Source organism: Coregonus lavaretus (assembly GCF_964263955.1).
Source record: "Coregonus lavaretus genome assembly, chromosome: 8".
NCBI classification, from domain to species: Eukaryota; Metazoa; Chordata; class Actinopteri; order Salmoniformes; family Salmonidae; genus Coregonus; species Coregonus lavaretus.
In genome coordinates, this window is record NC_139995.1 from 6,655,228 (window position 1) to 6,671,431 (window position 16,204).

General features: G+C 43.6%; 1 protein-coding gene across 1 annotated transcript; it reads right to left on the reverse strand.

Annotated features, from left to right (window-relative positions):
• Positions 1-508: 508 nt before the first annotated feature.
• LOC311134193 (uncharacterized protein) lies at positions 509-15,932 on the reverse strand. The gene is made up of 3 exons (XM_084167804.1): positions 15,211-15,932; positions 3,085-3,272; positions 509-2,280 (listed from the first exon to the last, which is right to left on the reverse strand). The coding sequence occupies exons 1-3, from the start codon at positions 15,814-15,816 to the stop codon at positions 2,061-2,063; spliced, it is 1,014 nt and encodes a 337-aa protein (XP_084023930.1). The 5' UTR covers positions 15,817-15,932; the 3' UTR covers positions 509-2,060.
• Between the last annotated feature and the right edge of the window lie 272 nt (positions 15,933-16,204).

The following is a 16,204-nucleotide window of genomic DNA, read 5'->3' on the forward strand; positions in this document are numbered from 1 at the left end:
AGCGACTTACAGTTAGTGAATACATCTTTTTTTTTTTATACTGGCCCCCCGTGGGAATCAAACCCACAACCCTGGCGTTGCAAACGCCATGCTCTATCAACTGAGCTACATCCCTGCCGGCCATTCCCTCCCCTACCCTGGATGACGCTGGGCCAATTGTGCGCCGCCCATGAGTCTCCCGGTCGCGGCCGGCTGCGACAGAGCCTGGATTCGAACCAGGATCTCTAGTGGCACAGTTAACACTGCGATGCAGTGCCTTAGACCACTGCGCCACTCAGGAGACAAGGTACCAAAACATTTCTGCAGCATTGAAGGTCCAAGAACACAGTGGACTCCATAATTCTTAAATGGAAGAAGTTTGGAACCACTAAGACTCTTCCTAGAGCTGGCCGCACGACCAAACTGAGCAATCGGGGGAAAAGGGCCTTGGTCAAGGAGGTGACCAAGAACCCAATGTTCACTCTGACAGAGCTCCAGAGTTCCTCTGTGGAGAACCTTCCAGAAGGACAACCATCTATGCAGCACTCCACCAATCAGGCCTTCATGGTAGAGTGGCCAGACGGAAGCCGCCACTCAGTAAAAGGAACATGACAGCCCGCTTGGAGTTTGCCAAAAGGCACCGAAAGGACTCTCAGACCATGAGAAACAAGATTCTCTGGTCTGATGAAACCAAGATTGAACTCTTTGGCCTGAATACCAAGCGTCACGTCTGGAGGAAACCTGGCACCATCCCTACGGTGAAGCATGGTGGTGGCAGCATCATGCTGTGGGGATGCTTTTCAGCGGCAGGGACTGGGAGACTAGTCAGGATTGAGGCAAAGATGAACGGAGCAAAGTACAGAGATCCTTGATGAAAAACCTGCTCCAGAGCCCTCAGGACCTCAGACTGGGGTGAAGGTTCACCTTCCAACAGGACAATGACACTAAACACACAGCCAAGACAACACAGGAGTGGCTTCAGGACAAGTCTCTGAATGTCCTTGAGTGGCCCAGCCAGAATCCGGACTTGAACCCGATCGAACATCTCTGGAGAGACCTGAAAATAGCCGTGTAGCGACGCTCCCCATCCAACCTGACAGAACTTGAGAGGATCTGCAGAGAAGAATGGGAGAAACTCCCCAAATACAGGTGTATTTGAAGCTTGTAGCGTCATACCCAAGAAGACTCGAGGCTGTAATCGCTGCCAAAGGTGCTTCAACAAAGTACTGAGTAAACGGTCTGAATACTTATGTAAATGTGATCCGTTTTTTTTTTTTTTTGTAATACATTTGCAAAAAATTCTAAAAACAATTTTATACATTTTAGAATAAGGCTGTAACATAACAAAATGTGGAAGAAGTCAAGGGGTCTGAATACTTTCCGAATGCACTGTATACAACGAGCAAAGTGATCATGCTGTTTTTATATGGCTGCTATGAAAGTGATCTGTGTTTGCGTGTGATCGGGGGTGTATTTATTCTGCCGATTCTGTTTAAAAACGTTTTTTAAATGGAACGGGGATAAACATACCTGAATTTGTCCAATAGAATCTCTCATTTGCAACTGTTGGACTAATGATCACACCCTAGATCAGCTAGATGCAGGCACAAGAGTTCACAGCGGTATTTAATGTGTTACTGTCTGTCACCTTGATTACTCAAAATTCATTCATAAACTAGGTTGTAGCAACCTCATGATGGGTGCAGGGACATTGAGTATCTTGTAGTAGCCTAAACCTATCGATGTTACATTGAGCTGGGTGAATGGAATATGAATGACAGTCATCCAATATACTGTAATAGAAATAAGAACATGCTCATAAAAAAAATCTTAAAACGGCACAGACCGCCATTGATTTACAGGTGGGTTAAAAGTGAGCCTCGGTGGGTTATCGAGGAGATTCAAAATTCTGTTTTTCCTCCCGCAGAAATTCCAGTTGAAGAATGATGGATGGTTGGAGGAATTTCTCACAGCTTATTCCCTCCTGATTCCAGAAATCCTGAATTTCTTAAGAAAAAAACCCTGGTAATATTTGGAAAGTCTCAGTTATCGAAGTTAGAGGTGGTTGGTGTCTCAGCCACTCAGGGTGTAGGTGAGGTGGGTGTCTTGAAGAGGCCGGTCTTTCTGACGTGTCGTACAAGAAGAGGCACTGACATCAGAGTGATGCTGATACGGAGCGGAGCAAACAGCTTGTGGATGGCGTATGCCAGGACAAACGTACTTGTCCCTGCTGCCAACTTGGACTGAACCAGAGATTCACTGAACCCTATCTTGTACAGGATAGCAGCCATGTCGATCCCACTGTGGAGAGGAACACACACACACACCAGAGGGAGCCATATAACTTTAGCACTGGATAGGATTTCATCATGGTCCTCAAAGCAATTGTTGGATATTGCTAACTTGTACCTCAAAGATGCAGACTATTGAAAGGCTTTATGAAGAAATAAACTATTAAGTAATCAAATGTATCAAAAGTTTCTAATTGCTCATCCCATTAGAATGCTGCTCTACACTCATCTAACTAAGTCTAAAATGGCTCCCTATTGCACTGCAATGTATTATCAGACCACTATAGGGAATAGGGTGCCATTTCAGAATGTCCCCATGTCTCTCCCACAGCAATTATGTGGTGTTTTAGTGAACTGTAGCACCGGGCGGGCCAATAGGGTGTTGAATCCAAGGGCCATTACAGCTATCAGGGGAGATCTGTGAGCTGGCTGATAATCTGGACTCAATCCCTCTGGTATTCAGCCTACTGGGCTGGCAGAGAGCCAGCAGGCAGGCAGTCAGTCAGAGATGGTGCTCACATAACCAGGCCATGGGTCCACGGCTACAGACAGTCTTACTAACAACAGCTTGGCCTACATTACACAATCAGTCGAGGACCTTCCCCCTATTGTCATTGGCACCTTCCAAATTAAAATGGCATGTGAAATGACTGAATGCAGTGTGCTTAAAGTGCTACAGTAGTTCACAAAATCAATCAAGATGTTTTCAGGCCTCAAACAGTTTGGGATGAACAGAGCCATGTCAACTGGGAAGACAAATGTAATGTTTTTGTATATGTGACAAATACTGTTGAAGTCTTGCAACATACAGTACCTGGACACAGCGAGGTAGAACATGCCCAGAGACATGAGGGACATACATATGTGGAAGGAGACTCCCACTGCTCCGTACTCTTTAAAGATCTTCTTCAGCTGCTGGGTCTTGCTAGGTTTGTCCTCCTCAGGCTCCGGTACCTTGGGCTCCTCAGGGCCTTTGGCTGAGGCCTCCTTTGGAGTCTGGTCCTGATCGGGTCAGAGAGAGAGATACATTTTTGTATTTATCCTTTAATTAAACTCAGGGAAGTCACATTGAGATTTACATCGTTTTCAAATGAGCCCTGGACGAGGAAGATCAATACTGGTTCCACATATAAAATAGTCTAATTCAAAAAGTAGTCATGAAATGTATGTGAAATGGAATTCTGCCTTTGTATTAGTTGAGACTCACCTATGGGTTTGGTTGAGTGAGTCTAGAAAGTGAGAGTAAGAAGTGTTAGCCTCAGCCTATGAGTCAGCAGAAAATAAACAAGCAGGTACCATCATCAATCAAATTGATATAGCCCCTTTTACATCAGCAGTTGTCATAATGTGCTTTTATCATATATATATGCATCATACATAGCCAATATGTTGAATAATAAGCCACAGCACCCTTCCCAACCATTCCACACACTATTCATTAAACCTGGGGGTCCTGACCGAGCCTGGGTACTGCAGACTCTATTGAATATTGAATCAGTGTACTACTGAGTCAGCTGATTAGATGGAGTCTGCCTGGAGAAGTGTTGTGTTATTCATGTAATCTACTGGGAGAGAAAGGAGATCGTCTGAGAGGCCTGTAGCTGATGGCAGGCGGGCGGGTGCTTCACTCACGAGACATGACGCGGGGCTGTGATTACTCTTTGTCTGTGAACCCAGGGCCACAGACACACTCAGATGAACAGGAAGGGAGATTAGACACTATCTGTAGGATGATTACATGTACTGCGGCATGCAGGGCAGCACACACTCTTCCAGAGATTACATGTAGTAGAGGCAATAGAGCGTCAGCCTGTATTATTGGCATGGAATACAGAGGTATTATAGGGTAGACATAGAGCTATAGTCAGCCCCATAAAGCAGCCGTGCTCCAATAGGTAAGAACCAAATAAGATGCAAATCATAAACACACAGAGGGTAGAAGCTGGAGTGTAATCTGGAGTGTACATTATTGTACCACTGCCAGTCAGAGTGAGAGTGGTGAGTGCTATGATATTGCCTGCTGAGTGTCACAGGGAGGCCAACAACTCATTCCAAGACCAATAGGAATCCAGGAGGGGCTGACATAGCAGAGTAGAAAATAACTAGCCACGGTCCGCATCAAGCAGACTCAAAATTTGGACAAATACAGAGTTTCTCTCTCTGGATAGATAGAGAAAGGCAATTCCACGGAAACAGAATGACAGACTTTTCACTTTAAAAGTAAGCCAAACAAAAACTATTGATTGAAAAGTTAAATAAACCTCACAACTGTGCACAAGGACTAGTTTAAAAAATGTACACAGACATTTTTACAAAAACACGTTTACTCAAAGAACAGTGCAGATGTAAAATGTAGTATCAGAATGATGGTAAAATCTCCCTCAGTTCTTTATGTGACCAAGTTTTCCAAAAACAGTGTTAAATATCTACTCCGAATTATGATTAAAAGATACAGTGCATTTGGAAAGTATTTAGACCCCTTGACTTTTTCCACATTGTTACATTATAGCCTTATTCTAAAATTGATTTAAATGTCCCCCCCCCCCTCCCCCCTCATCAATCTAATAATAATAATAATAATAAATAATAATCTACACAAAATACCCCATGATGACAAGGCAAAAACAGGTTTAGACGTTTTTGCAAATGTAAATATCTAATTTACATAGGTATTCAGACCCTTTGCTCAGTACTTTGTTGATGCACCTTTGACAGCGATTACAGCCTCAAGTCTTCTTGGGAATGACGCTACAAGCTTGGCACACCTGTATTTGGGGAGTTTCTCCCATTATTCTCTGCAGATCCTCTCAAGCTCTGTCAGGTTGGATGGGGAGTGTCACTGCACAGCTATTTTCAGGTCTCTCCAGAGATCTGTGCCAAAAGGCACCTAAAGACTCTGACCATGAGAAACAAGATTCTCTCATACAAAACGTATAACATCTCCTAAGCCTATGTTTACCACAGAACATATTTTTTTTGGCATTTATCCAAAAATTCATTTTCCTCATAGGCTTTGTCCAACGAACCATGGCGCAGTTAGTGTCTACAAAAAGACGGCCATTACTATTTCTCTCTATATGGCCGAGCATAACCGAACCAGAGCTGATAGAGAAGGGTGAAATTGCAGCCCGCAATTCGGGGTGTTCCTGCATTTGGGCATTCCTGCATTGGCAGGAACCCCTCTTCATACTTCTATTGATCCATTTTGAAGTTAGGACAGGAGGGATACGGGGGTTCTCCAGTAAATTAGGTGGTGTTAACGTACAATAATGTTGGATGCCAGCCGGCGATAAACCCCACAGAAGAAGGGGCGGGGGCGTAAACGGTAGCTAGCTAACCATACACCGGTAGGCAGTGTCCTTCGCCCCCGCATGTAGGGCACTGTTTTCCCACAGTTCTGTTATCGACGGTGAGGGCAGGTGATCGGCAGGCGGGGACCAAAGGACACTGTGTGCTAACTTAGCCAGTTAGTCCTAAGGAGGACTCCGGTACACAGCCGGCGGGGGCGACACTGTGTGCTAGCTAACTAACTAGCAAGCACACAGTGTTGCTAACTATCAAGCTAGTTAGTACACGCCGTCACCCCAGCCTCCCGCCTGCTATGCTAGCGGGAGGCGGGGGCGACCGCTAGACAATGCCCTTTGGCCCCGCCTGTCTGGCACCGTTTTCCTGCAGTTCTGTTAACGACGGTGTGGGCAGGTATTCGGCAGGCGGGAGCGAAGGACACCGCTAGCTAGCAAGGAAGACTCTGGTAGGCGGGGGTGAAGAAACTCAGATAATACTTCTATTTCCCTTTTGACCCATATTCAAAAGAGGAAATGGGGGGGGTCATGCAGGAACCAATGGGATGTTCGAGGGGGTGGGGTCAACTAAGTTTGGTTACATTCAGCTATTGTTGCCATATTGTGCGTGAAGAGATTGAAAATACTAGTGACAGAACCAACCAGCACCTCAAAAAATAGGGTAAACGACCCTTTCCTTTGGATACCCTATCTCCACCTCCTACCGCCAAAAGGACCAACAGCATGCACAACCGGTAGAGTAAGGGTAAATATAAATGCATTGAACATTCTGGATTGTAACGTTAGAGACTATTGCGTCTTTTTTACGGTGGACTTGGGTAAGACTGATAATCCATGGAGTAACCATGGTAACAGTCTGACATTTAGACAACTGCAACAGTTGACTAGACCCAAAATCACAGCCACAGGGTTTAGAGTCGCAATGTTTGGCATAGCTAAGTGGGGCATGATTCAGTGGTGGAAAAAGTACCCAATTGTCATACTTGAGTAAAAGTAAAAGACACCTTAATATAAAATGACTCAAGTACAAGTGAAAGTCACCCCTTAAAATACTACTTGAGTAAGTCTAATAAAAGTATTTGGTTTTAAATATACTTAACCAACAAAAAAATAATAATCATCCAACAGTTTCAGAGAGAATCGAACAATGTGCTTTCTCTCTGGGTATGTAGCTAGCTAGCTAACGTCATTGGCCAGAAAGTTGAAGTCAGGAGAGGGAACAACGAGCAGAGGTGAGGACATGGGAACGAACCGATTTGACACGCTAGTTTACTGGCTAGACACTATTCTACTGTCAGAATGGCAGGTAAGTGGGCAAAAATATTGCAAAGACTGGGAAAGAGAACCAGGTATAATGGAATGGATTAAGAGCATCCCAGGAGATAACAGAAAGGTTTACTGTAGGTATTTCTCATGCACAAGCAGAGAAACACAAAAGAGATGCTACTCCATTTTCTAATGCAAGAACATTGTTTGAAACTACATTTGTAAGAGATAATAACACAGTTAAACGATCAGAGTTACAGATGGCTGCACATATTGCATGCCACTCCAGCATTGCAACTGTAGATCACCTGGGATGTGTTGTTGAAGATACTGCAAAGAAAGGAATCAATATCCACAGAACAAAATGCACAGCGCTCATAAATGCAGTTATAGGGCCTGCAGTGCATGAGGAACTAATAAAGGACATTGGGAATGAGTCTTACTCATTGATTATTGATGAAAGTACTGATGTCACAACCAAGAAGCAACTGTGTGTGGTGATAAGATACCGAAGCAAGAAACTCTGAAATCATAAGGACATCTGGAGGAATAATCAACATTCCACCTGGTTATTCACGGACCATTGCCAATGCCATGTTCAAGTTTCTTAATGACAATAAAATGCACATTGACAACAGCATCCGTCTAGCCACAGATGGCAGCAATACAATGTGTGGCAAAAAACAATTCTGTACTGACAAAACTTCAAACACTGAATCCGAATATCGTTTACATTAAATATATGCGTCATTCCCTGCAACTCCAAAGCAGTGAATGTTCTTCCACGAAATGTTGAATATATGACTTGTTTCAGGAAACTAGGCGTATGTCATGCGTCACTACTTCACAGAAGGGCCATTAGAAAGTTGCGATTTTTTTGGCAGAAATGCCTTCTGGAACATGTGAACTTTCATGTGCCTTAATAACAAACGTGTATGCAATCTGTAAATACGAATAAAATTGTTAAATTACAAGCCTAGTTGGTTTAGCCATGGAAAAAGACAGCAAGCTTCCCGCTAACCATGATTGGCTGAGATAATGAGTGGGCTGGACATGCCGAGAGATGAGTTCGGATTAGTCTGCCATGTAGTGCGCTTCTGTCTATAAACATGAGCTGGTCAGTATGTGTAGGTAATCCTGGCTTTTTTTTAAAGATATCACGTAGTAGAACTACATAAGTGTTGCTCTCCACTTTCTGGAGGACCAAGTTTTGAAATCAGTGGAATTAGAGTATGATAGCAAAGGAGACAGAGACAATTCTGGCGTTTGATTGCAAATATGTAAGTCGCTCTGGATAAGAGCGTCTGCTAAATGACAAAAAAATATATGCAGATTGGAGTCGAAAAGGGAACACACAGAAGGCTATTATACAAAACACCTGTCTCTGGTTTACATCTTCAAACTAAGGGCAACCATGGCATCCGTGACAGAAAGGGAGAAGCGTCCATCCATGTATACGGGTAAGATAGTCTAGCTAGCTACAATTTCAGATATTACACATTTCTAATTTTGTCAGAAAGTCGTTTTCATTTAAAGTGTTAAAGTGTACTGTTAGCTAGCTAGCTAACGTTAGCTAGCTAACATTACATTATGATCTGTGTAGTAATATTATTCGTATCTCAGAGACATTTGCATTGCTAGTTATAGCCTAATGTTAGCTAGCTAACATTGAACCTAGTTGGTTAGCTACCTGCAGATTCATGCAGGGTAGTAACGTTATGAGTAGGGATTATGGTTCATTGTTTAGCTAGCTAGCTACATGTCTAAACATAATACTCCACTATGCCAGTAACTATTTCAATAGAATGTTTATGAGGTCACTGCGACAACTGTCGATAGATGTAGCTGGTAAATTCGCTATGGCTATCTACTCCGATTTCAGAGCACTCTCGTCTGAGTGTACCAGAGCGCAGAATAACAGACGAATTTACGAATGCTCAACACCCGTTGAATATGGCCGGTATCAGTAAACGTTGGCAAAAAATAGCCAGAGCGTCCAGTGTTTTTCAGGAACTTGGAAATGTTGCTCTCTCCATGCTTTCTTTGCCATTCAGCAATGCTTCTGTTAAACATGCCATCTCCCAGATGACACTGATTAACAACAAGCTGAGAAACAGAATACAGGAAAGATCCCTTGAGAACATCATGAGAGTCCGAGCCCACATTCAAAGGAACGACATATGCTGCCACAAATTCAGGCCGTCACAAATTCAGACCGTCAGCAAGGATGCTCTCATTGTTCACCGCTGACATCTACTCAGCACAACAGGCTGAGGTAGATAAGGACAACCCTCTTATCTAAAAGAAGAGGAAACAGACTGTAAATAGTTCGATTTGATGTGAATCGTTTGGATCTGTGGAACAAAAAAGAACAGAGTTCACAGCAGAAGAGTGCACTGGATACGGGCAGGGAGTTTGCTAAACACAAGAAAAAACCAGGGTGAATAACTTTTACAAGCGTTATTTTTGAGTATACACACAGACATCTACTAATCAATTTGAGACACTTCAGTCATCTGTCTGTAAAGTCTCATTCCCCCTGTTTCTCGAACTCACCCCTCATGATATCTCTGTCTGTTCCTCTACTCTCTTTCTCTGTTATGTGGTGATGAGGAATGGTAGGAGCACCAGCATGCATGGGGATCACAAGCATGTACCTCCTTTGGCCCCTCACTGGCTGAAACCCTGTTGCTGAGTGTCCCCTAAAGTCCAATAAATGGCTTCAACCTGGTAGTGAGGCTCCTGGTTGGCCTAACCCAGCAATTTGGGGGTGAGCAGAACACACACACAGACACTTCCTTCAGTCATCTGTCTGTAAAGTCTCATTCCCCCTGTTTCTCTAACGCATCCCTCATTTAATCTAGGTCTCTTCCTCTACTCTCTGTAGAGCAACATATGGGGAATGGCAGCAGCAGCACCAACTTGTATGGGGATCCTCTAGATGGAGGGTTATTACCAAACCAGCACTACTGTTTTGGTGAGTACTTATCTCTACACATTGACATCTATTATGAAAAGAAGCCAAAAGCAAACTGTTAGGGCTTAGAGATTTTAATACTCCAGTTTAAAGGAATACGATTATTTTAGAGCAATGTGACTTGTATTAACACTATTTCTCAATGATTAACATTTTGTTAACACCATTTCACAATAATATTTTCTGAAAAAAACATACCTCTTAACCATTCACTATCAATCACTTCTATAGTTCAAATTAAATAATTTGGTGTGATGAACCAATAACAAAGGGAGAAATGCAGAAGCAATTTGACCATAAGTATTTAGATAAATGTGCGAACTCCTCTCTTGCTAATGGAAGAAAAATGTAGACTAGTTTTCTGGCCTTGTTGGCGGGTTTTGAGGGGTCATTGGGCTAGAAATGTTTGCTTAACCTGGCAACACTGATTGGACTGATCATGTCAACATCATACTTTCAAAATCTTAGCTAGCAGTCATCATCATGAATCAAGTCGACAATCTACTGGCAAATTATTTTAAATCCTTGTCATATGAAGAGAAATAATGAAGAGAAATTATAGATCAAACGTATCCGTGCTCATCGGCCATTGGACATACACATTACACAACAAGTTGGAAATTGCAAATTCAACAATGAGTGGTTTGGAAGGAATCAGTGGCTAACTGCAAGCATTTCAAAGCAATCACTAGCCTGCTATTCAGTGGAGTGGGTGTGTGGACCCAAGTCTGGGTTTAAGGGTCTCTTTCCCAAGCTTAAAAGGATAAACATTCAACATTGGTCATGCTGTCAAGCCAGCATGACTTCTGCCACGCTCAAAACAACTGGAAACGCTGAACTGGGAAAACTGACTTCAGTGAGTTCAAGACAACTGGGAACTCGGGGGAAAAACAACGAGCTCCGACTAGGAAAATTTGTTTTGAACGGTCATCCAACTCGGAATTGTAAGTCGGGAACTCTGGCCTCTTTCTAGAGCTACGACCTGAAGATCACTGACGTTATCATGATTTGATTCCCAGTTCCCAGTTGTCTTGAAAGAACCATAAATCCAGAGAATGCCAGAATTTGATGACAAAGTTTGATGACAAAATTTGCCCACGAAGGACCACCGCGCCACCTTCCTATAATAAAATAATAATATGCCATTTAGCAGACGCTTTTATCCAAAGCGACTTACAGTCATGCGTGCATACATTTTTTTGTGTATGGGTGGTCCCGGGGATCGAACCCACTACCTTGGCGTTACAAGCGCCGTGCTCTACCAGCTGAGCTACAGAGGACCACGTTGTTCCTGTTCAAGTGAGCACAGCACAACAAGCAAGATGAGTCCAAAAATGTATTGTATGCTGCTGCATAAATTATGTAATATGCCAGGGAGATATGTACAGTGCCTTCGGAAAGTATTCAGACCCCTTGACCTTTTCCACATTTTGTTATGTTAGAGCCTTTTTCTCAAACAGATATATATTTTTTTATCCCCAGCAATCTACACACAATACCCCATTATGATGCTGTTCTGAGTCTCAAACCGTTGTTCAACTGAAACTCTTATGTAATTTGTTTTCCTTTTAATTAGGCTCATCAATAACAACAGAACCTGTTGTATTCAAACCTCAGGGCCCTTTCCAAAATGGCTGACGCCTCTTTTCCAAGTGTCTTCTTTTTCAGAACACATCCATGACAGCATTGCTAGGCTTCATTCACCCTTTTGTCTAGCATAATCCCCATACATTCCTGACACACCGGTTTCGCTATGTGTTTCGTTATGTTTACGTTTCTCTCCTGTTAATGACTAACTATAGTTTTATTCCACTCTTAGCTGGAAAGGAGAGGTTGTAGGTTAACAAATACATTGGGCTTTTATATGATAGTTTAAATAATGATTCATTCAATCACAGGAAATGTTGCATACAAATGGGAAGACCCAAATAACTGAGACACTAACCCTTAGGACATGCTGTCTGTCTATCTGTCTGTCTGATTGTCTGTCTGCCTGTCTCTCTATCTCTGTCTGTCTGCCTGCCTGTCTCTCTGTCTGCCTGCCTGTCTGTCTCTGTCTGCCTGCCTGTCTCTGTCTGCCTCCCTGTCTCTGTCTGCCTGCCTGTCTCTGTCTGCCTGCCTGCCTGCCTGTCTCTGTCTGCCTGCCTGTCTCTGTCTGCCTGCCTGTCTCTGTCTGCCTGCCTGTCTCTGTCTGCCTGCCTGTCTCTGTCTGCCTGCCTGTCTCTGTCTGTCGTGTCTTTACAACACTGATAAATATGGACATAGTAGACCTAGACATATTGGACAGGTTGGTGAATGAGAAGCGTTGTGAGAATATATAGTAGTGGTATAATTAAGCTACTCAATAAAACACTGAACTCCAAGGCATTCTTCCTAGTTTACTGCTAAATTCCCTGTCTTAAAATACCATGTCAAACTGCCCGTGTTTGGTGGAACTCATGTCTGTTTTGTTTGTGTACGTTTCAGTACATGCTGTGGGTCATTGCATTGGTCACTAGGCTGTCTTTAAACCATGACAAAGACAGAACTAGGCTGTCTTTAAACCATGACAAAGAGACAGGTTGTGTCTGAAATGGCACCCTATTCCTTATATAGTATACTACTTTTGACCAGGGCCCGGCTAGTGCAGTCTATAGGAAATAGCGTGCCATTTCAGACAGAAGGTGATGTGTCCCGAGTGGCGCAGTGGTCTAGCTGTGCCATTAGAGATCCTGGTTCGAATCCAGGCTCTGTCGTAGCCGGCCGTGACCGGGAGACCCATGGGGCGGCGCGCAATTGGCCCAGCGTCGTCCAGGGTAGGGGAGGGAATGGCCGGCAGGGATGTAGCTCAGTTGGTAGAGCATGGCGTTTGCAACGCCAGGGTTGTGGGTTCGATTCCCACAGGGGGTATGAAAAAAATAATAATAATGTAAGTCGCTCTGGATAAGAGCGTCTGCTAAATGACGTAAATGTAAATGTAAATGTATAAAAAAATTACAACAGAAATACCTTATTTACATTAGTATTCAGACCCTTTGCTATGAGACTCGAAATTTAGCTCAGGTGCATCCTGGTTTCCATTGATCATCATTGAGATGTTTCTACAACTTGATTGGAGTCCACCTGTGGTAAATTCAATTGATTGGACATGATTTGGAAAGGCACACACCTGTCTATATAAGGTCCCACAGTTGACAGTGCATGTCAGAGCAAAAACCAAACCATGAGGTCGAAGGAATGGTCTGTAGAGCTCCGAGACAGGATTGTGTCGAGGCACAGATCTGGGGAAGGGTACCAAAAAATGTATCCAGCATTGAAGGTCCAAGAACACAGTGGCCTTCATCATTCTTAAATGGATGAAGTTTGGAACCACCAAGATTCTTCCTAGAGCTGGCCGCCTGGCCAAACTGAGCAATCGGTGGAGAAGGGCCTTAGTCAGAGAGGTAACCAAGAACCCGATGGTCACTCTGACAGAGCTCTAGAGTTCCTCTGTGGAGATGGGAGAACCTTCCAGAAGGACAACCATCTCTGCAGCACTCCACAAATCAGGCCTTTATGGTAGAGTGGCCGTCTGGAAGCCACTCCTCAGTAAAAGGAACATGACAGCCCGCTTGGAGTTCTCCAAAAGGCACCTAAAGACTTTCAGACCATGAGAAACAAGATTCTCTGGTCGGATGAAACCAAGATTGAACTCTTTGGGCCTGAATGCCAAGCGTCACATCTGGAGGAAACCTGGCACCGTCACTACGGTGAAGCATGGTGGTGGCACCATCATGCTGTGGGGATGTTTTTCAGCGGCAGGGACTGGGAGACTAGTCAGGATTGAGGCAAAGATGAACAGAGCAAAGTACAGAGAGATCCTTGATGAAAACCTGCTCCAGAGCGCTCAGGACCTCAGACTGGGGAGAAGGTTCACCTTCCAACAGGACAACGACCCTAAGCACACAGCCAAGACAACGCAGGAGTGGCTTCAGGACAAGTCTCTGAAAGTCCTTGAGTGGCCCCGCCAGAGCTGAGACTTGAACCGATCAAACAGCTATGGAGAAACCTTAGAATAGCTGTGCAGCAATGCTCCCTAGCCAACCTGACAGAGCTTGAGAGGATCTGCAGAGAAGAATGGAAGAAACTCCCCAAATACAGGTGTGCCAAGCTTGTAGGGTCATACCCAAGACGACTCGAGGCTGTAATCGCTGCCAAAGGTGCTTCAACAAAGTACTGAGTAAAGGGTCTGAATACTTATGTAAATGATTTTTTTCATAAAGTAGCAAACATTTCTAAACTTGTTTTTCCTTTGTCATTATGGGATATTGTGTGTAGATTGAGGGGGAAAAAAGCAATTTAATTCATTTTAGAATAAGGCTGTAACGTAACAAAATGTGGAAAAAGTCAAGGGTCTGAAAACTTTCAGAAGGCAAGAAAGTAATACTAAGTGTATGTTGTGTAGTAAGCTGTTAGTAGCCCATGTGCCTCACCCTAATAATTTGGTCCCTTTTCCCCTCTTAATTTCGCCTACTGTTCTGACTTGGTAGTGCACATGTAGCCTATAACCTGTTTTAGAGAAATGTAATCATTGAATATTCTAAGAACTTGAATTGTCTGCTTATATGCACCCTTTTATTTATCATAAGGTTCTGACTTGGTCTACAGGGAGAACACTAAGGACGGCCCATGTTCTGAATTCTGTCGCTGTGCATTTCAAAAGTGCTTAACAAATAGTTATATTGACTAGGTCCGTCCTAACTCGCTCATTAATGTCTTAATCGAAATTACGGATTGCCTCTTATCCGCTCGTCCCCTTATGACATACTTTGTACATCTCAATTGTCAGTAGAAACCACATGTGTTTAAGCAAGTCAGCCATATCAGCAATGTTTTTTAAAAAGGCAGTAAATGAGGCCGAATGAACTGTTTCGCTGCCAGACAAGACTCCGCTGTGGTGTAGTAGTGGTAAGGTGTTGGGAATGCTGTTGGGACAGCATTATGTATATATATTTTTTTACATTTTTAGTCATTTAGCAGACGCCCTTATCCAGAGCGACTTACAGGAGCAATTAGGGTTAAGTGCCTTGCTCAAGGGCACATCGACAGATTTTTCACCTAGTCGGCTCGGGGATTAGAACCAGCGACCTTTCGGTTACTGGCACAATCCTCTTACCCACTAAGCTACCTGCCGCCTAGGCCTTAACAGATTGTGGGCACCGTTTGTCACCGTTATAGTGCAGTGAATGTATTGTTTAGTGTTATGGCTTTGATGGCATGCATCCCCCAAATGTTTGTTTTGTTTTCCCCACCAAGATTTACATGCTAAATCACCACTGAGTACTTTACACCACTGGCATGATTGACGGTCAAACATTGTTAAATTCGATGTCACAGTCACATGGGTTAAACAAATAGCATTCAAAGTTGAATTTACCACTTTGTGATCTGCGGGCAAGTCCTCCACCCGTTTGGGAGCGACATCAACCGAGGAAAAAGCTCTCATTTGCACAGTCGATGTGGGATTGAAGCAATGATTGCAGACATTGGCGCCAGACGTAAACACAGATTCAAGTGCATCTACGTTCAGTTTCTTCTGCCAGCTTTGGCCTTCATTCGTCCGATAAAGCGTTGGGCTAGTGACGTTAAGTGTACGGCTGAAGAAACTTTTACGATTACTTTTGTTGGAGAGATGGAAAGCAAATGAGTTTACTCGAGTTAATTGTTCCTGATGCGTGATTATGAAACTAACAGAGTCCCGGTTTTTGACGGAAAACATATCCTTCTCCCTTTTTTCTCGCTTTCCATCAGGCGAAAGTGCAGAATCATCCTTTTCCCAACCATCACCACCGATATATCCACAAAAAGCTCGGGAACATTTGAATGTATGGATGTTACGTAATGGCAATGGGCAGGTAATGTCAGCTAACGTTAGTCTGTTTGTTTTAAGTTGCGCCGCTGCTTGCAATGCTGCCGCTGTCGTGGAGTTTAAACCCTGTTCCAAAGCCGTCGCCGAGAGCCTCGCTCCTCGACACAAAAACATGTCTCTCAAACTATAAACAAAGCACGGACTGTAAAGCGGATGAGTTAAAATAAACTAACATTTGTTGAGGATACCAATAAAAATAGCTATCAACATGCTGTCCATCTCGCGCTGCTGATTAGGTCGTGTGTGGCACAGCCAATAGGGGACAGACATGGCTCCACCAATAACGAGCCCGCATGTAGGTGAAAACTGGAATAATGAGGGAGTTATTTTAAACTGGGCCGGGTTGAACCCGGCAAAGGCACGTCACGTTATCAGGCTAAGGCGGGGATGGAGGAGTTCCATTCTCCAATCGAACAGTAATCTGAGCCGATAGGTCATTTTGTCAATAAGGCAGCAGGTGCATCGTCTCTTTTCCATGAAATATTTTTTTCCAATTTTCCAA